Source organism: Brassica napus, chromosome A3 (genome assembly GCF_020379485.1).
Source record: "Brassica napus cultivar Da-Ae chromosome A3, Da-Ae, whole genome shotgun sequence".
NCBI classification, from domain to species: Eukaryota; Viridiplantae; Streptophyta; class Magnoliopsida; order Brassicales; family Brassicaceae; genus Brassica; species Brassica napus.
Window position 1 is genome coordinate 16437321 of NC_063436.1, and position 13054 is coordinate 16450374.

Consider the following 13054-nt stretch of genomic DNA (forward strand, 5'->3'; position numbering starts at 1 on the left):
ATAGAGCTGAAGCAAAAACCAACTTCATTATAAAATTGCTCCCTTGTAAAAGAAAAAACTGAAAGCAAATAGATCATAAACAAACAATTAATCCTCTATAAAGCTCTTAATTATACACACATTTGAAATTATATTCAACCTGCGGGTATCCGGGTCGACCCAAAAAGGTTAGTTATTTTTGCCGCTAAAAGGTTTGAAACTCTACACGGTTCTTTGGCCTTAGTTTACTTACGACGATTCTTTTCGTTTGGATGCTTTTTCATGATTAATAGCAGTTGAGACCTAAGCTCAACCTCCTGTTCGTACATTGTCGGACTGTTGTCTCAAAATCATGAACTTTCGAGTTCTCTTGTCGTCATCCTCCCCCAAGTTCGATTCTTTCTCCTTGCTACGTCGTTTGAGTTTCTCCACGGACTTGAGTCTTCGGATCATTAAACAAGTTCCCCCCAACCATGATCAGATATATAACAGTCTCCTCGAAATATGTTTGGACCAGTGCAAATTATTCAAAACCCGCAAGGTGTTCGACGAAATGCCTCAGAGACTTTTACACGTCTCGAGAATCGGCAAAGCTGTACATTCCCGGAGCTTGACGCTCGGAATCGATACAAAAGGGAGATTAGGAAACACCGTCGTTGATTTATACGCCAAGTGTAAAGAAACAGCTTACGCTGAGAAGGTTTTCGAGTCTCTTGAGAAGGATGTAATGGCTTGGAACTCGATGCTATCGATGTATTCCAGCATTGGGCTACCTGGAAAGGTCTTGAGGAGTTTTGTGTCGTTGTTTGAGGGTTTGGTTTTTCCGAATAAGTTTACTTTTTCGATTGTTTTATCGACCTGTGCTAAGGAGAGTAATGTAACGTTTGGTAGGCAGATTCATTGCTGTATGGTGAAGACGGGTTTTGAAGGGAACTCGTATTGTGGAGGGGCTTTGGTTGATATGTATGCTAAGTGTGACTGTATAGGTGATACTCGGCGAGTTTTCGATGGGTTAGTGGATCCCAATACTGTTTGCTGGACGTGTTTGTTTTCTGGCTATGTCAAAGCTGGTTTGCCAGAGGAAGCTGTTATAGTTTTTGAGAAGATGCGTGGTGAAGGACATCGTCCTGACCATCTAGCTTTCGTGACTGTTATAAATACTTACATTAGTTTAGGGAAGCTGAAGGATGCGCGTGTGTTGTTTGGAGAGATGGCGAGCCCTGATGTGGTGGCGTGGAATGTAATGATCTCAGGGCATGGGAAACGAGGGTGTGAGGAAGTAGCTGTTGAGTATTTTCTCAGGATGAGGAAGTCTGGTGTTAGATCCACTCGTTCGACGCTGGGGAGTGTTTTAAGTGCAATTGGGATTGTAGCGAATCTTGAGTTAGGTTTGGTGGTTCATGCGGAGGCTATTAAACAAGGGCTTGCGTGTAATATATATGTTGGGAGTTCTTTGGTTAGCATGTACTCGAAGTGTGAGAGAATGGAGGATGCTGCGAAAGTGTTTGAGGGTTTGGAGGAGAGAAACGACGTCTTGTGGAATGCTATGATAAGAGGTTATGCGCATAACGGAGAAGCTCATAAGGTTATGGAGCTGTTTATGGATATGAGAGGCTCTGGTCATAACGTTGATGATTTCACCTTTACAAGCCTGTTAAGTACTTGTGCTGCTTCGCATGATCTTGACATGGGGAGCCAGTTTCATTCGGTTATCATCAAGAAGAAATTAGCGGATAACTTATTCGTGGGAAATGCATTGGTAGATATGTATGCTAAATGCGGAGGTGTTGAAGATGCGAGGAAGGTTTTTGAGCGCATGTGGGAACGTGATAACGTATCGTGGAACACGATGATTGGTGGTTATGTCCAAGATGAGAACGAGAGTGAGGCTTTCAACTTGTTCAAGAGGATGAATTCTTGCGGTATGGTGTCTGATGGATCGTGTTTAGCTAGCACACTCAAGGCGTGTGCGAATGTCCGTGGTCTTTATCTAGGAAAACAAGCTCACTGCCTCTCTGTCAAGTTTGGCTTAGAGACAGATCTTCATGCTGGCAGCTCGCTGATTGACATGTATGCCAAGTGTGGGGTCATCGAAGACTCACGTAAAGTTTTCTCCTCTATGCCTGAGTGGAGCGTTGTGTCGATGAATGCGTTAATTGCAGGCTATGCTCAGAACAACTTGGAAGAAGCTGTGGTTCTCTTTCGAGAGATGGTGACCAGAGGTGTTAACCCATCTGAAATCACTTTTGCCACCATAGTTGAAGCTTGTGATAAACCAGAAACGTTGACCTTAGGAACACAGTTCCATGGTCAAATAATAAAGAGAGGGGTCTCATATGAAGGTGAGTATCTAGGGATCTCTCTTTTGGGCTTGTACATGAACTCATGTAGAATAGTGGAGGCGTGTGTTCTTTTCTCAGAGTTCCAAACCCCTAAGAGCATTGTTCTTTGGACGGGGATGATGTCAGGGCATAGTCAGAACGGTTTCTATGAGGAAGCTTTGAAGTTCTACAAAGAAATGCGTCGTGATGGTGCTTTACCTGATCAGGCAACATTTGTCACTGTTCTTCGAGTGTGCTCTGTCCTTTCCTCTTTAAGAGAAGGTAGAGCGATCCATTCTCTCACCTTCCACTTGGCTCATGACCTCGACGAGTTAACCTCTAACACGCTAATAGACATGTATGCTAAATGTGGGGACATGAAAAGCTCATCACAAGTTTTCGATGAAATGAAGCGTAGAAGCAACGTTGTCTCATGGAACTCCATCATCAATGGATATGCTAAAAATGGTTACGCTGAAGATGCCCTTAGGATGTTTGATTCCATGAGACAATCTCGTATCACGCCAGATGAAATCACATTCCTAGGTGTTCTCACAGCTTGTAGCCACGCAGGGAAAGTGTCAGAAGGGCGGAAGATTTTTGAGATGATGATTAGTCAATATGGTGTTGAAGCGCGTGTAGATCATGTAGCTTGTATGGTTGATCTTCTTGGAAGATGGGGTTATCTTGAAGAAGCTGATAACTTCATAAAAGCACAAAACCTGAAACCAGATGCGAGACTATGGTCATCGCTCCTTGGTGCATGTAGTATCCATGGAGATGACATTAGAGGGGAAATGGCTGCTGAGAAGCTCATTGAACTTGAACCACAAAACTCGTCAGCTTATGTTCTTCTTTCGAACATATATGCCTCACAGGGACGTTGGGAGAAGGTCAACGCTTTGAGGAAAGACATGAAAGACAGAGGAGTCAGTAAGGTACCTGGATGTAGTTGGATTGATGTGGGAGAGAGAAAACACGTTTTTGGTGCAGGAGACAAATCTCATTCTGATATTTGCAAAATAGAGACGTTTCTTGAAGATATATATGATCTGGTGAAAGATGATGCAATCGTCAATCATGATATCATGGAACATGCTTCTCATGATTGTATCTAATAACAGGGGATATTGTACAAAGCTAAACATCAGCAGATCAATTCATTGAATCAGTTACTCAATTAGAAACTTAACTTTATACAAAGGTGACCACGTTTTTCGCCTTTGGTGTGATGTGGACAAAGATTTCATCTAGCCAAGAAACTATCAGGTAACTCGGGTTAGTGTGCTGCCGAGGCTAAGGTAAGATTTTACTGGAAACATGACTAAATCTATCACTTTTTTTACCAGGCATGGCTTGAGATGATAGTCCGATAAAAGTGGTTTTAATGGAGATTTAGCTAAGTTGGCTGTGTTACAAATAAAAAAAGCTAAGTTGGCATCTTCTATATATTGAAGGTGGTCCGATAAAAGTCTCTTATTGAATCATCTGAGTCTTCATTGAGTTATCAACAGATGTTGATAGATACTCCAGTTACAAGAAACGGTTAAATGAAAGTTTGGAGTCTGAAGAGTGCAACTGTGCAAGACCATGGAGGTGGCAGCGTTGTGAAGGTGAAGCTTCCAGTGTTCACTTTGCATGATATTTTTTTTGTCACGTGGTTGTTATTCCCTAGTTAGCTTACACATATTATAACATATTTTATCTTGGCTGTCACATTGGGATGCGGAGATAGTCAGAGGTAGTGGCAAAGACAGATTCCTTGACGAAGAAGCTTTTCTTGGCGTCTGTCTTGCGCAGACCGCTTGAGAAGCTTGGGATCTCACTTTTTAAAAAGGAGCTGATGGGTGTTTCCAGTATGTTTGATGAGGTACTAGAGAGGTACCTTGTGGAACACGAAAAGAAACAGGAGGAACAAGGTGGGGATATGATGGATGTGTTGATAGAAGCATATAGAGACGAAAATGCTGAGTATAAGATCACTAGGAACCATATCAAGTCCTCGTTAGTGGTAAACGCATGTTTCTCTCTTGACTTATTTAAGAGTCTAACTGGTGACCATCTTAGGAACACAAGAAACAAACATGAATAAAATTGTATCAAATTTAGTAAAGAAAATTTTTGTTCTACTTTACTCAATAAAAGAAATGGAAAGAAAAAATTATTCCTATAAATATTTTTAAGAATGTTAAGGAATGTAGTGTTCTTCTTGATTTCTTTGGTCACCGGTTAGATCTTTAATATCACCTTTGTTTGTCCTGACTCTTGACTAAGAAAAGTTTGCTACTACTACGAACAGGATCTTTTCATTGCAGGCAGTGAAACTACGTCCAACAGTATAGAATGGACCATGGCCGAGCTGATAAACAACCCCAAGAGTCTTGAGAAACTGAGAGGAGAAATCGATTTGATTGTAGGGAAAACAAGGTTGATTCAAGAAACTGATCTACCAAACCTTCCTTATCTGCAAGCGGTCATGAAGGAAGGACTGAGATTGCACCCACCGGCGCCTCTTGTGGTAAGAACTTTCCAAGAAGGGTGTGAGGTCAAAGGGTTCTACATACCGGAGAAGACAACACTTGTTGTCAATGGTTATGCTGTAATGAGAGATCCTGATGTCTGGGAAGATCCTGAGGAGTTTAAGCCAGAGAGGTTCTTGGCTACTTCACGTTCAGGACAAGAAGAGGACAAGACGAAAGGTCTAAGATACATTCCTTTCGGAAGTGGAAGGAGAGGTTGTCCTGGATCAAACCTGGCTTATCTCTTTCTAGGAGCAGCTGTTGGAGTAATGGTGCAGGCCTTTGATTGGAGAATCAAGGAAGAGAAAGTTAACATGGATGAAGTTGCTGGAGCAGCTTCGTTGAGCATGGCTCATCCAATTCACGCTACTCCTGTTGCTCGAACCCGAAACCTTCTAACTTAACTTGTAGACTTGCTTTCTCTTGGATTTTCTAAATCTCATGATTGAACAAAGGCTATTGGTTTTGTTATTTACCATCAAATAATAAATCTGTAAGCGGGTTATTATTGGTTTAAAATCGGTTTAGTTTTAAATTTTAATTGTTAAAGTGTAACTGTTATATAGTAAACCAATATTCATATATGTATATATGTAATTTGATTTATAATTTTATTTTAGGGAGAGATATATATATTTTAAACTTGAATTTATGAATAAAATATTTAAACATTTTAAATGATGGATAATCGATATTAGACATTAATATAGTGTAGTTTTGAAGGGAAAATAATTTGTCAATTTCTATTTATGTTCTTGTGTAATTTAGTTAAACTTTTGTTTCATGGAGATTTAAAAAAAAAATCAAAATTTGAATCTGTGGATAATCTTATCTAAAATTTAAATTATGAAATCAATATACTTTAATTTTGTATGGTTTTGGGTAAACCGGTTAAGTTCTAACTTCTTCTTCTTCCTCAAACCGGTTAAGTCCCTTGCCGTCGTCGGGAAGATAACAGTTCACTGAAATCAATCTGTAATCGAGAGAGAGAGAGAGAGAGAGAGAGAGAGAGAGTTTGATCCTTCATCACAGCTTATGCAGCAGTCCCAACTTCTCCAGAACCCTGCCGATTCGGCGAACAATCAGTCCGAGCCAGACGCGCCGCCGAAGCAGGTGGCTCAGGCCATGGATCGACTCAACCAAGCTGCACGGGCCATCGCCGATATTCGCCTCGGCGCTGACCGTATCTTCGAAGCCGTCTTCCTAACTTCTCATCCTCGCACCAGCAGCACAACCGACACGTCACTTCAGCTCTTACTCAGAGAAGACGCCTCCATGCGTCAACACCTTCACGATCTCCGTTCGATTGGTACTTTTTTACAAAATTGATTCTTTTCATTAGTATCTGTAGGTTAGGGATTTAAGGATGGATGGGATGGTGTTGATTGGATCTCAGGGAAGAAGCTGGAAGAGTCTGGGGTTCTCACTGAGTCTCTCAGGTCGAGGAGTAACTCGTGGGGCCTTCACATGCCGTTGGTTTGTCCAGATGGTGCGGTCGTTGCGTATGCGTGGAAGAGGCAGCTTGCTGGCCAAGCTGGTGCTTCTGCTGTTGATAGAACTAGGTATGATTATGACATTGTTTCCAAAGATTTTTGTGCATACTTAAGTGTTTAGGTTCGAGTCTAACATCTTAGGATTGAAGATACATTTGTGTTGAAATGATCATTAACCTTAGTGAATCATATGCAATTTGTAGTGTCATCAGCTATAGCATGATTACTAAAAGTCATGCATTCTCCATTTGCTCTTCTCTGGCGAATGATTTGGTTTGTTAAAACTTTGAATATGATTCTTAATGACTGTAGTTTAGCTCTCAAGGATCAAAAGAAGGCTAGCTTAGAATTGAAGATACATTTGTCTGTTAGTTCCATCTTCCTCCTGGAGAGTAGATTGTTTTGGTTTATGCCATGTGATGTTGGAAGGATTGTTATTAGGAATCATGCACTTTGGAGTTTCATCAGCTATAGCATGCTTACTATTTTCCATTTTCTCTTCTCTCTTGAATGATGGCTATATCCTGGTTTGTTAAGAGTTTATGACCCTTTGTGACTGTAGGTTAGCTCTTAAGGCCTTCACGGATCAGAAAAGGCGTTTCTTTCCTCACATTGACGATGGACTGAAGGAACCAAGATTAAAGAAACATCGTGCCTCCCATTCACTATTGGAACATGGAGGAGAGGAGCCGTTTGATTACAAAACATTGCCTGATATACAATTGCGTTTAGAGAAGCTGGTTCCGAATGTGAAGATGTCTACATATGGACGGTTGAGCTGGCTCAAAAGAGCTAATTCTTTACCTGTGTCAGGCAGTGATGATGATCCAGCAGAAGCATCGAAACTTGTTTTTCAGAATTCTAGTAAGCTGAGATCAGGGTTAGAGGCTGAGGTCGCTGATAAAGTTGCTGTGATTGAGTTGTATGTTCCATCTGTGTTCAGAGCTGTGGTCTCGTTGAATCCGGCTGGTTCTGTTGATCCAGATTCTGTTGCGTTCTTCTCTCCAGATGAGGTAACTTCCATTAGTTAAAACTGATCTTCAGAGGATGTTGTTTTTTGCTTCATCCCTTCACTTCTTTATAGGGAGGCAGCTACTTACATTCGAGAGGCTTCTCGGCTCATCATGTTTACAAACACATCACGGTAACAGAGAGTGCAACTGGTGTTACGAATTTGATTGATTAGGAACTTGCGTTAATTAGCTTTTTCTTGCAGGAACATGCTTCTACGGCCTTGCAATATTTCCTCGGCTTTGGTACCGGAACAGCTCTGTACTCTCTTCTGGTAAAAAGATTTAGCAAGAACTCATCTGTCTTTGGATAACATAAACCATTACTTTCTTTTGGATCCATGGAAGTTAATTTACACATTTTCTTGTCCTCTAATGCAGCTATGGATATGCAGTTTTGAATCCCTATTTAGTAAATCGTGCAGGTAATAATAGGCCAGTCTATAAGATTCTTGTGCATTGAAGCACTCGTGTTAACAGCGGAGTGAACTTTTCACATCTCTTATGGTGCAGTAAATGTGGAAGGCTATTAGCGATGGATAAAAAATCTGCTCTAATTCTACCTCCTCTACACCGTGCTTACCAAGAATTGCCTCTTGCAGCCAACATAGATGTTTGTGAAGCTTACCATGGCGGTTGCTCTCCAGATGATTCTTAATAATCCAGTGGTTAGGGAGGATCAATTAGAAGGTTATAGAACTTGCATCTTAGAGCATTTTGCATGGATCTGTAATATCTAGTTTTCTCTTTGACCCCTCTTGTTTGTATCCAACGTTGAGGTTAAGTTTACATTATAGCAGTTCCTTTCTTCTCGGTTAAGAGACATAGAGGCAAGTGACAAGTGATGGTACATGGGACTGTTGTCTATAATGTAGATATTTGATCTGTGTCACGAGATGACTGACCAAAGACTTATTTTACTCGGTTCACATTCATATGTTAGTATGTTGCAATAAACATCAAAGTGAGAAGAAGACAAAGTGGGTCCTGAATCTTGTGCCAGGAGAAGAACGTGTTGGATTCAGAACCAGAAACAGAAAAGATGTTACATTTAGCAAGATCAGTAAGTTTCATGTCTTCTTTGATCAATAAGATTATGTCTTCTTTTCATAGTGATTTTACATTTGAAATTGATTTTTAACTTCAAATCTGAAACTAAAAGAAACACACAGAAGAGTCACTAAAGCAAACAAAAGGGCTAGGAAGAAGAAGAATAAGATCATATACATTTACACAACAACATAAGACAACCTTCCAAAACCAAAACCAAACTCCTCACTACTTCTTGCCTTCTTCAACAAAACTAACAGCTTTCACAGGACATCCCTCTGGAACCACCACCATTGACCTCCTCACACCACATAATGTCCAGATACACAAAGCCAACACTGCTCCCAAGGCTCCACACACTGCACCCAACACCAAAACACCTATCATCCCCCATACACACTCGTTTCTCCCACCCTCCAATGCTTCATACGGCTGAAGCGGCTCTGAATGCATCCACACCGGAGGAGGATGCCATACCTCAACCCCCCACGAATATAGAAAATGCGCATTTGAAGAGTTCCCGTTTGCAGAACTTAACCCCACCATGAACTCACCACCATTCCAAAGCTCCTCCAAGTCCACCGAGAAAGAGAAGAACGGATCATACATCTTAACCGAACCAGCTTTTCTAAACCGAACCATCATCCTCTTGGAACTCCCCTCATACTCAACCATACAGTTCAGCCTCCCTCCTTTCTCCATCATCAAGTCACCCCTAAACGAAAGGTTTCTAATTTGAGAACCTATCAAGATTCTCGCACGGTTTCCTCCACTGGATACATCAAACTCAAAGCCAACAACTGTCTCGTTCTTTGCGAACTGAAACAGAAACCCTAAAGCAGAGGAGGAGGTGGTGTCTTTCTTACCGAACAGACCAAGATCAAAACTTGTCGGAACCATTACAAAACCCAGGACGTCACTAATCTCGTTAGGCATCGAGAAGGAGAAGTGAGTGGAGAAAGATAACGAATTCCTCCTCTCTTTACCTTGGAGAAGCTTGATGGGTTTCTTGTAAAAGACTCCTCCCACGCTTCCACTCACTGAGTCAGTCAGCTGAATCGAAGAAGTGGAACTGACCAGCTTCGAATCTCCGAACAGAGAGACATCCTTGTAAAAAGTCTGAGACTTCGCGAACCCATCAAATGAAAAGGAGGAGTTCTCATGTGTAGTAGCCATGGTTCCATAACTCACGAAGCACAGAGCAAAGAAAAAGGATAGAGCTTTGAGCAACATCGCCATAGCTTTGAACAGGGACAAGCTCTTCTTCTTCTTCTTCTTCTTCTAGATGGAATCTTTTTTAGGAATCGAGAAAGAGTTCTACTTTTAAAGAAGACAAAAGTAAAGTTGTTTTCTTTGTTATTTTGTGGATTTACGTGAAGAAGAAGAAGAAGAAGATTAAAATAATATAATCTTGTGCAGAAACCAGAGACCACGATTCGCTCTCATTCTCTTTCTTGTAGTGCTTGCTGACTAAAGGTTGTGAATGCATTTAATGCTGTTTCTGATGTTTTTTAATTCAATGTTATTATTACATTCTCTTTTGTTTAGCCTTTGAGATTATGAAACCTATGCGCATTTTCTTCAAAACGTTTATAACATACATTAAAATGGTTGAAGAGGCTTTGCTTCACACTTTTTGTTTTACTTACGATCAGATGGTTACATACATATATGTAAGGACAGCTTGAGTGAATAGTACTACTGTAATGATGTACTTATAAAGTGAATTCGTCCAACAAAGATAATTAACATTAAATAAAAAAACTCGTTTCAGTGACAAGAAAGAGGGGTCGATATCAATGGACCAATGAAAAGAAAGCTCATGGGCAATCCCCACTTGGCTTTCTTCTTCTTTTCTGATCTCATTCAAAATAATTCTTGTCAAACAAAAAAACAAGAGGTAAGTTCCAATAATTTTCTTAAAAGAAGGATGATGATTCAACAAAAAGACAAAAGTTTAAGCGTTTCACAAATTGTAGGTTCAAAAAAATATCTGACCTAACAAGAACAAAACGTATCAACAGTATCTAAAGAATCCAAAGAAAAGCTTACATTCAACACTTTTATGAAAAAAATGTGTGTTCCTCTCCTCTCAAAGTCGAATGCACTAGAAGAAGTTGAAACAAAAGGTTTTATTGCATTGGCAATAAATCAAGGGGTTTTTGCCAAAACTAACCCACAACTTGATTTTAATTCCAAACCTATACCCAAACTTGAATCAAATGCAAAACTAACCTAAAAGCCTAGTGAAATTACAGCTCAGCCCCTTGTGACCAAACAAAAAAACAGAAGCCATTTTTACGAATATAGCCCCAGTAAATCGTCTGAGTCGTCTGAGATGTTGGAAGTCGTCTGGACGACTGAAGTATAAGTCGTCTGGACGACTGAAGTGTAAGTCGTCTGGTACCAGTTTATTTTAAAAATAATTTATAAATCTTGTAAAAAAATATTTTGATGCGTAAAAAATAAAAATCAAGTAATTATAAACAGTTTTAACTGATATAAATTAAGATATGATAAAATTGATTTGTTTTGAAGATATATGAGTGGAAGTAGTGAATCATGAAATACTTTGATTTAGGAGTTTGGCAAACATATGTTGTAGTATTGTATGTATTGTTAGGGTTAGATTTTGGAAAACTAAAATGTTTTTTTCAAAAATTAGTTTTCACCTATATGTGTTTATTTATGTGTATAGTAAACACTTTTCAAGTTTGATTTGGTTTTATGAAGTGTTTAATTAGATAATTAAGTTTAGGGGTTATGTTTAGGGTGTGGACGACTTATATTTCAGTCGTCTGTTAAATAATTTACCCGGACGACGTATATTTCAGTCGTCCAGACGACTTACTTGTAAGTCGTCTGGAAAGTCTTCTATTTTAGTTTCCCGCTAAAAATATTTAATTTCCCGCTAAAAATATTAAACTCCTCTGGACGACTTACATGTAAGTCGTCTGTTTTAATTTCTTCACCAGACGACTGAAATGTAAGTCGTCCAGGAAGTCGTCTAAGTCAAAAATATTTAATCTAATTGGATTTTTTGTCTCACTATATAAAGAAAAATTTACACATTCTCTCTCCTCCTCTCAAATGGCTGCAACAAAAATGTAATGTTCATCATTCTAAAACTCTCCAACCTCTCTCTAATCTCTTTGACTTGAAAACACCAAACTTTATATGAATTTTTCAGTTTTGTCTCATGTATTTCTTACTAATCTATCTCTTTTGCAGGTTTTTAATCAAATGGTACTCATCTTCCACTAATTTAGAGGTAGATCTATTAATTTTAGATATGTATTTTTGTGTGTTCTATAAATGTAGATTTATCTAATCTTCCACTCATTTTCTCTATTTTTAAGTCATTTGAACGTTTTTGAATATGCAGGTTTTTCAGATCTGGATTTGATGTGCAGGTTTTTCAGATCTGGAAGACTTCTGGGACGACTTACCTGTTAGTCGTCTGGAAGTCGTCTGGAAGTCATCTGGAAGTCTTCTGACAAAGTCGTCTGGACTTCCAGGAAGTAGTCTGGACTTCCTGGAAGTCGTCTGGACTTCCAGGAAGTCGTCTGGACTTTCAGGAAGTCGTCTGGACTTCCAGGAAGTCGTCTGGACTTCCAGGAAGTCGTCTGGACTTCCAGGAAGTCGTCTGGACTTCCAGGAAGTCGTCTGGACTTCTAGGAAGTCGTCTGGATTTTTCTGAGCGTTTTGGTAAGTTCTTATGTCTGATTTTTCTTCATTTGGTAACTTCTTGTTGTATAAAGTTCTTACTTTTTTCCCAAACTAAAACTCTCCAAACCCACTCTAATCTCTCTGACTTGAAAACACCAAACTTTATATGAATTTTTCAATTTTGTCTCATGTCTTTGTTACTAATCTATTTTTTTTTGCAGGTTTTTAATTATTTGGTACTCATCTTCCACTAATTTAAAGGTAGATCTATTATTTTTAGATATGTATTTTTGTGTGTTCTGTAAAGGTAGATTTATATAATCTTCCACTCATTTTTTTCTGTTTTTAAGCCATTTGAACGTTTTTGAATATGCAGGTTTTTCAGATCTGGATTTAATATGCAGGTTTTTCAGATCTGGAAAACTTCTGGGACGACTTACTTGTTAGTCGTCTGGAAGTCATCTGGAAGTCGTCTGGAAGTCGTCTGGACTTCCTAAAAGTCGTCTGGACTTCCTGTAAAGTCGTCTGGACTTCCTGTAAAGTCGTCTGGAAGTCGTCTGAACTTCCTAAAAGTCTTCTGGCAAAGTCGTCTGAACTTCCTGGAAGTCGTCTGGACTTCTTAGAAGTCGTCTGAACTTCTTAAAAGTTGTCTGGTCTTGTCTACTCAAGTGGAATCCAAGCTTGTCTTTGTAGATGAATGATCTATAATAGTTTTGTTTGTGATCTGTTTTATGAATTGCATGTATACTCTTTTAGTTGTGAATTTTTTGTAAAATCAGTAATAATGTTTTCCAAGATGTATTAAATGTGCTAACAATGTGTTTACACATTTACAAATCAATGAAATAATAGACTTCAGTAGCCTTTTTCTTATCTTTGGATCTCTCATATGCAATAATAAACTCCAATGGCCTTTTTCTCATCTTAATAAACAAGAATGTTGGTAAGAGATGGAAACAAACAATAGTAACTAGTCAAAGCATATCATATTTTTTATAAGTTTGCATTGAAAA

The 13054-nt window shown here is 39.2% G+C and overlaps 4 protein-coding genes across 4 annotated transcripts; 3 read left to right on the forward strand and 1 right to left on the reverse strand.

The window, feature by feature from the left end:
- The first annotated feature begins 233 nt into the window (after positions 1–233).
- LOC106439217 (pentatricopeptide repeat-containing protein At3g09040, mitochondrial) lies at positions 234–3914 on the forward strand. The gene is made up of 2 exons (XM_048776350.1): positions 234–3569; positions 3650–3914. Exon 1 carries the CDS (start codon positions 332–334, stop codon positions 3416–3418), a length of 3087 nt encoding a protein of 1028 aa, XP_048632307.1. The 5' UTR covers positions 234–331; the 3' UTR covers positions 3419–3569; positions 3650–3914.
- LOC106439219 (cytochrome P450 705A22-like) lies at positions 3723–5467 on the forward strand. Its single transcript, XM_048776351.1, has 3 exons — positions 3723–3913; positions 4036–4311; positions 4600–5467. The coding sequence occupies exons 1-3, from the start codon at positions 3851–3853 to the stop codon at positions 5221–5223; spliced, it is 963 nt and encodes a 320-aa protein (XP_048632308.1). The 5' UTR covers positions 3723–3850; the 3' UTR covers positions 5224–5467.
- Positions 5468–5744: 277 nt separating this feature from the next.
- LOC106439220 (mediator of RNA polymerase II transcription subunit 27-like) lies at positions 5745–8251 on the forward strand. Its single transcript, XM_013880624.3, has 7 exons — positions 5745–6128; positions 6216–6381; positions 6875–7325; positions 7397–7456; positions 7529–7597; positions 7704–7747; positions 7836–8251. Exons 1-7 carry the CDS (start codon positions 5855–5857, stop codon positions 7978–7980), a joined length of 1209 nt encoding a protein of 402 aa, XP_013736078.2. The 5' UTR covers positions 5745–5854; the 3' UTR covers positions 7981–8251.
- A 103-nt stretch (positions 8252–8354) lies between these two features.
- LOC106439221 (probable L-type lectin-domain containing receptor kinase VI.1) lies at positions 8355–9941 on the reverse strand. Its single transcript, XM_013880625.3, has one exon. It carries the CDS (start codon positions 9609–9611, stop codon positions 8601–8603), a length of 1011 nt encoding a protein of 336 aa, XP_013736079.2. The 5' UTR covers positions 9612–9941; the 3' UTR covers positions 8355–8600.
- Between the last annotated feature and the right edge of the window lie 3113 nt (positions 9942–13054).